Below are 6,327 nucleotides of genomic sequence, written 5' to 3' on the forward strand. Positions count from 1 at the left end.
CAGGCGGTGTGCCCCGGGCAGGTTGCGCCGCAGTGGTTAGCCCTTGCGCCCTAATTTCCGGAGAAAATCGCTAGCCGGTTGCATTCGATCTGATAACCCGCGGCGCGAACTCCCGCGCGCCGGGCCGGCCCGGCTGCCGACCCACCAGGCAGCGCGCGGGCGGCGCGGGCGCTGTGGGCGCCAGCGGGCACGCCAGCGGCGCCGTGCCGGCGCCGGCGCGCGGGTTAAGATTATGAACTGCAGGCGTGTGCCGGTGCGTTTGATTTGGCTCCGTAGTCGTCCCCATCCTGCCTTCGCGCACTTTTCTTTTTTTTCCCATCCCCGTCTCTCTCTCCTGTTCTTTTTTGTACTTTCCGTGGCCTCTCTTCCGGCCAGATCTGTGTTTGCTCCTGCGGTAGGTGGTGCGGGCGGGCGGCGCTGACGGCAGATTCAGACGGCGCGATGGCTGATCAGCACCCCACCCAGGCCTCGATGCCGAATTCAATTACGGTGACGCCGTCCACGGGCGGGTCGTCCAACGACTTTGTAAGTGCGCGCACGGGACGGGCTAACGGCAGGTCAAGAAGCTGTTCAAGTAGGTGGCGGCGGCGGGCGCGCTGACAATTAGGATGCTCGAGGACCCGTCGTACCGGCAGATCGTGCGGTGGAGCGACAACGGCGACAGCTTCGTGGTGATCGAGGTACGGCAGCGGCGGGGCCAGGCTGACGCAGACCAACGAGTTCACGAAGAGCATACTGCCGCGGCACTTCAAGCACAGCAACTTTGCGAGCTTCGTGCGGCAATTGAACAAGTAGGGCGCACGGCCGGGCGCGCTGACGGCAGATACGACTTCCACAAGGTGCGCAGCGTGGACGAGGGCGGCGCGTGCCCGTACGGCGAGAGCGTAAGCAGGCCCGGAGGGCGCGCTGACGGCAGGCGTGGGAATTCAAGCACCCGGACTTCCAGCTCCACAACAAGACGCAGCTGGACAACATCAAGCGCAAGGCGCCCGCGCAGCGCAAGGCGCCCACGGACGAGATCAGCTCGGAGCAGATCACCAAGCTCGAGGCCGAGATCGACGCGCTCAAGGCGGCGAACGTGTCGCTGAGCAAGTCGCTGGACTCGGTGCTGAGCAACTACGAGCACACGGTCAACAACCTGGTGACGCTCCAGCGGTCGAACGAGGTGCGCGACGAGCTGCTGCGCACGCTGCTCGCCCACCTCCAGACCTACGGCGTCTCGCAGTCGCGTTTTGTCGGCCCCTCCGTTGTCGAGTTCAACCAGACGGGGGGGAGCATTCCTGGTGGCCGCCCCGAGGACTTTCAGATGGACATCATGAACGATCTCTTCAAGAAAGTCCAAGCCGCGAGCAGCTCGACATCGACCCAACTCTACAACCAGCAGCAGCAGATCCTGCTCGATGGCTCCAAGCGCCAGCACGAGCGGCCGCAGGACCGGCCGTCGCAGCATGGTCCGTCCGAGTCGACTGCGAGCAGTATCTTGATCTCGCACAATGGCCGTGCTGACGGCGACATGGACGTCGACATGGCGCACGACGGCGTGCTCGACTACTCGCGCGCGTCCAAGTCGCCGACGGTGCCGGTCCTGCAGGCGTGGGCGGTCGCGCCCAAGATCCTGATCGTCGACGACGACGCGACGTGCCGGCGCGTGTCGGTCAAGTTCCTGCAGCAGTTCGGCTGCGAGCCCGACATCGCCGTCGACGGCCTGGCTGCCGTCAACAAGCTCAACATGTCCAAGTACGACCTGGTGTTCATGGACATCATCATGCCCAACCTGGACGGCGTCTCGGCCACGTCGCTCATCCGCCAGTTCGACACCATGACGCCCATCGTGGCCATGACCGGCAACGTCAGCTCGAACGACGTCATGGCCTACTACTCGCACGGCATGATCGACGTCCTCGCCAAGCCGTTCGCCAAGGAGAACCTGCTCGAGATCCTCAACAAGCACCTGGCCCACCTGCGCGAGATCAAGGAGCTCTAGGCTGGTCCTGGCCCGCGTCTGCGACCCGGGCTTCCAAAAGTTATCTGGTCTTTGTGTATCATTACCCCGAGGTCTTTGTCCGTCGTCCGGTCTATGTCAAAATGTATATTAAGTGTATAGGATAGATCAATTTACTCATTACGAACCACTGTTATAACCAATAAATACAGCTAGCGACTAATGTACACGCGCGGGGCCCGCGCCGGCCCCCGCCCCGTCGTTACCGCTGCGCGCGCCGCGCCGGCGACATCTCCACGTTCACCGCGGACGGGCTCATCGGCACCAGGCACGGCCCGCCGGCCGCGCGCGGCGCCGCGGCCGCGCCCGTCTTGCCTCTCAGGGGGCTAACTGTCGTAAGCACATGAGCCTTGAGTCCGCAAAGCGTCGCGAGCGACCGTGGGGAGTGCAAACCTGTCTTCAGCTTGTTTTCCTTGTTGTCGAACTTGATCAGCGGCGTGTGCGGCCGCGATCCGCCGTGCGCGCCGGCGTCGAGCTCAAGCGTAAGCCCGATCGCAGGCGCCGCGGCCTCCCAGATCGACTCGTCCTGGCGCTGCTCGAGCTCCCACTCGGTGATGCCGTCGGGAAGGGCGTCGCTGATGTCGGACGTGTCCTCGCGGTCGGGCGTGGGCGCCTTGGGCCCCCACGCCTCGACCTCGTCGGCGAGCGGCCGCGACGGTGTGGCGGGGAGGACGCTGCTGCGCCGCCGGGGCGCGCTGCCGGCGACCGACCGCGGCGTCGACGGCAGGACGGCCTCGGGCTCGGCCTGGAGGAGCATTGAGATCTCGCTCGAGTCCATGAGCGCGCCGAGGCTGTCGGGGAACGACGTGTTGGCGACGACGGGCGAGGGCGACGCGAGGAGGTACCCGGCCTGGACGAGCTCCGACTCGGCCTCGGCCTCGATGTCGGCGAACGGGCCGGGCGAGTGTGGCGCGGTGGCTGCGTGCGCGGGCGGTGCGGGCGGTGCGGGTGAGGCGGTGGAGGCGGCGGCGGCGGTGGGGGCGGTGCCGGCCGCCCGCGAGGCGGTGGAGGCGGTGGAGGCGGTGCCGGCCGCCGGCGAGGCGGTGCTGGCAGCCGCGGCGGCGAACGCCGCGGCCCTGAGGTCCGCCGCCGTTGCCACGGCAACCGCCAGCGGCGACCGCCCCGCCGGCGACGGGGCCACCACCGGCAACTGGGCCGCGGCTGGCGTCGCGGGCGTTGCGGGCGTCGCGGGCGACCGCGCGGCAGCCGCCCCGTCTGCTCTGGTCGGCGTATCCGGCCGGCTGACCGCCACAGACTTGTCTAGAGGCGTCTCCACATGTCCGCTGACAGCGCCTGCAGCTACTGCATCTGTTGCGCCTGCGCCTGCAGCGTCTGCGGCCGCCACCACTGACACGGCGTCGCTGTACTCGGAACTGCTGCTCGGCTCGAGGTCCAGCCCAGCCTTTGGGCTGCTGACGACCGGCGACGCGTCCTCGTAGACGGCCCCGTTTTCGTCCGACGACTCGGCACCGGCCTCGGCCGCGCCGGCGCTGTCGGCGGTGGTGTCGGCAGTGTTGTCGACGCTGTCTGCAGTGCCTGTGGTGTCGTTGGCGTCATTGGCGTCGTCGGTTGTGTCCATCGTATCGGCGTCGGCTGATTCGGTCGGCTGCACGCGACCGGCCGCCACCGCGCCGCCGTCGGCAGACGTGTCCGCGTCCGCAGACACATCCGCCTCGTCGGTCCCAGTCTTCTTGCGGGTGGCCCGCTTGCGCGGCGTGGCCGGCGCCTTGGCCGGCGCCTTGGCCTTCTTCGTCTGGCGGGTCCGCCGCGGCTTGGGCTCGTCCACGGGCTCAATTGCGGACGGCGCCGGCGCGTCCGCGCCGGCGGGCTCGGCCTCAGCCTCTGCAGACTCAGCCGTAGCCTCGGCCTTGGGCTCGGTCGCTGTCGCCGCCTTGGGCTCGGCCTTGGCCTTGCGCCGGCCGCGACGCGTCGGCTCCTTGACCGGAGTCTCGTGCGGCTCGTCCACACTGTCGTCCGAGCCGTGGTGGCCCGCCGACCGCGTCGACCGTGCCGGCGGGTCGTCAAAGTGCTCCTCCACGAGCGCCTCGATCTCGGCCTCCTCGGCCTGCTCCGGGTCGACCGCGTCGCTGTCGGAGCCGTCGGCCGGCTCCGCCGGCGCATCCGACTCGTCTTTGATCCGGCGGTTGCGCGTCTTGCGCGCCGGCCGCTCGTCGTCGGCGGCCGCAGCGGCCTCCGTCTTGCCGCCCCGCGCGCGCTTCGGGCGCGCAGCCTCGTCGGGCTTGCCCCGCCGGCGGTTCGGCAGCGGCCGCGAGTGCTGCCGCTCCTCCCATCCGGGCTCGGCGGGCTCCCAGATCTCAGGCACGGCCCATCGGACGCTCTTCTTGCCGGGCTGGGGCTCGCGCTCCTCCTCGGGCTCGTCCGCGGGCTTATTTCTGCTTCGGGTCACTGGCGGCATGCTGTCTGGTGCAGAGGGAGAACTCGTGATTGTTTTGTTTACGTTTGACAAAAGTGTCACGCCACACGTGACCGTTGCCACGGCAACGCCGCGCATGAAGCTGCGGCCCCCTGCAGCTGTCAGGTCACGTGTGTGCTCACGTGACACTGCTTAATGCGCCATGCAGCGTCCAGCGGGGGCGCTGGGCACGCTAGCCCAATGTGGAAGGTCAGCTCCCCGTTCGGGCGCGCCGCGCACAACGGGCGCCGCACAAGCCGACAACGAGCCCTATAAGGCGCCCGCGCGCGCCCAGGCTCGGCAGACACCATGGCTTCGCTGCGAGCACACGACAGCGCGCCGGCCGCGGTCTACGACACCTACAACGCGACCGCGCTCGGCGAATGGGGCTACGCGGTCTACGCCAATGGCACGCTCTCGAACGCGACCAACTGCTACCTCTCGTTCGGCCAGTACCAGCCGGTGGTCGCCGGCAACGGCACCGTCTACAACGGCACCAGCTGCGACGACCCCTACTACCCGATCCGCGCCCGCGGTGGCCTGGGCATCTTCTTTGGCGTGTCAGCGCTGCTGCTGCTGGCGCCGACGCTAGCGCACCTGCGCAAGCTCGGCCGCGGCTACGTCGCCGAGCGCAAGGGCTTCCGCCTGGTTGGCCGCCGCTGGCAGTGGTACTGGATCATCTTTGCGCAGGCGCTGTGCGCCATCGCCGGCTTCCTCTCGATCGACATCGACCGCGCGTACCTGCAGGGCGTGTCGCTGACGGCCTACGGCGCCGTCTACTCGAGCGTCCTGCCGACCTGCCTGGGCGCGGCCTGGGAGATGGTCCGCCACTGGGGCGCCTTTGAGGAGCGCAAGATCCACGAGCGCGACCCGTACCGGTTCAAGCCGGGCGACCGCCGGTCCTACGTCCACCTCTTCATGCCCATCGCGTTCTACTTTGCAGGCTTCATGCTCTTTCTGCTGACCGTGCTGCGCAACTGGGGCGTGCTGATCTCGTACACGACAGCCTTTGAGATCGACGGCCGCTGGAAGGCCGGCGCGATCTTCGGCGCCGTGGCCTGGGGCCTCCTCCTGGGCCAGATCTATGTGACCCGCAAGTACTACGACCGCCCGGCCATGCCGATCAAGATCCCGCTGGTTCTGCTCGTCGTCGGCGCCATGGTCGGCTACAACGTGGCCTACACCTGGCGCTCGTCGCTGTCGCCGTTCAACGCGTCGCCGAACCTGGTCATTCTCATGCTGCTCGGCTACTGTCTGCCGCTCTCGCTGCCGGTCATCATGAACACGGCCGCCGTGTTTGAGCGCAACGAGGACAAAATCATTCTGCAGCTGCGCGAGCAGATTGCCGCCGAAGACATGGCCCGCGTCATGGAGCAGGACGCCGCCGTGCGCGAGAACCGGTCGCCGGCCGAGCTCTTCGACGACCTCGAGAAAGCCGCGGTTCGGACCGGCGTCACCAACGCCGACGTCAAGCGTGCCATCCGCGAGAACGAGCGAGCGCGGGCTACCGACGCCTCCGACAGCTCTTCGGACACTGTGATCGACTGCCGCACGTAGGCTGGGCCTGGCTGTGTCGCTAGCAATACACTTCTGTGGGATGAAACGAGCCGCACGCCGTGCGGCTGGCGTAAGCCTCCGGCGCGACTCCGTCGAGGGTGGCTGCCCTTCGGGCAGAAGCCGCATGCTGTGCGGCTGACTGAGCCGCACGCCGTGCGGCTGGCGTAAGCCTCCGGCGGCGACTCCGTCGAGGGTGGCTGCCCTTCGGGCAGAAGCCGCATGCTGTGCGGCTGACTGAGCCGCACGCCGTGCGGCTGGTGTAAGCCTCCGGCGGCGACTCCGTCGAGGGTGGCTGCCCTTCGGGCAGAAGCCGCATGCTGTGCGGCTGACTGAGCCGCACGCCGTGCGGCTGGTG

The 6,327-nt window shown here is 68.2% G+C and overlaps 3 protein-coding genes across 3 annotated transcripts; 2 read left to right on the forward strand and 1 right to left on the reverse strand.

The window, feature by feature from the left end:
- The first annotated feature begins 208 nt into the window (after nucleotides 1–208).
- V1510DRAFT_408905 (HSF-type DNA-binding-domain-containing protein) lies at nucleotides 209–2,162 on the forward strand. The gene is made up of 7 exons (XM_066932493.1): nucleotides 209–394; nucleotides 428–525; nucleotides 558–574; nucleotides 608–680; nucleotides 712–791; nucleotides 824–884; nucleotides 917–2,162. The coding sequence occupies exons 2-7, from the start codon at nucleotides 442–444 to the stop codon at nucleotides 1,982–1,984; spliced, it is 1,383 nt and encodes a 460-aa protein (XP_066791678.1). The 5' UTR covers nucleotides 209–394; nucleotides 428–441; the 3' UTR covers nucleotides 1,985–2,162.
- Nucleotides 1,828–4,619, reverse strand: V1510DRAFT_1136 (uncharacterized protein). The gene has a single exon (XM_066930238.1). It carries the CDS (start codon nucleotides 4,512–4,514, stop codon nucleotides 2,205–2,207), a length of 2,310 nt encoding a protein of 769 aa, XP_066791679.1. The 5' UTR covers nucleotides 4,515–4,619; the 3' UTR covers nucleotides 1,828–2,204.
- Nucleotides 4,620–5,982, forward strand: V1510DRAFT_1089 (uncharacterized protein). The gene has a single exon (XM_066930227.1). The coding sequence runs from the start codon at nucleotides 4,725–4,727 to the stop codon at nucleotides 5,970–5,972; it is 1,248 nt and encodes a 415-aa protein (XP_066791680.1). The 5' UTR covers nucleotides 4,620–4,724; the 3' UTR covers nucleotides 5,973–5,982.
- The last annotated feature ends 345 nt before the right edge of the window (nucleotides 5,983–6,327 follow it).

This window comes from Dipodascopsis tothii (assembly GCF_038497935.1).
Source record: "Dipodascopsis tothii strain CBS 759.85 unplaced genomic scaffold V1510scaffold_1, whole genome shotgun sequence".
NCBI classification, from domain to species: Eukaryota; Fungi; Ascomycota; class Lipomycetes; order Lipomycetales; family Lipomycetaceae; genus Neoaidaea; species Neoaidaea tothii.

Bases quoted from the DNA above. Each gene is read 5' to 3' on its own strand.
- V1510DRAFT_408905 (XM_066932493.1), top strand. From the start codon at position 442: ATGGCTGATCAGCACCCCACCCAGGCCTCGATGCCGAATTCAATTACG. The intron at 681-711 runs GTACGGCAGCGG...AGGCTGACGCAG, and splicing joins ACAGCTTCGTGGTGATCGAG to ACCAACGAGTTCACGAAGAG. The intron at 792-823 runs GTAGGGCGCACG...CGCTGACGGCAG, and splicing joins TTCGTGCGGCAATTGAACAA to ATACGACTTCCACAAGGTGC.
- V1510DRAFT_1136 (XM_066930238.1), bottom strand. From the start codon at position 4,514: ATGCGCGGCGTTGCCGTGGCAACGGTCACGTGTGGCGTGACACTTTTG.
- V1510DRAFT_1089 (XM_066930227.1), top strand. From the start codon at position 4,725: ATGGCTTCGCTGCGAGCACACGACAGCGCGCCGGCCGCGGTCTACGAC.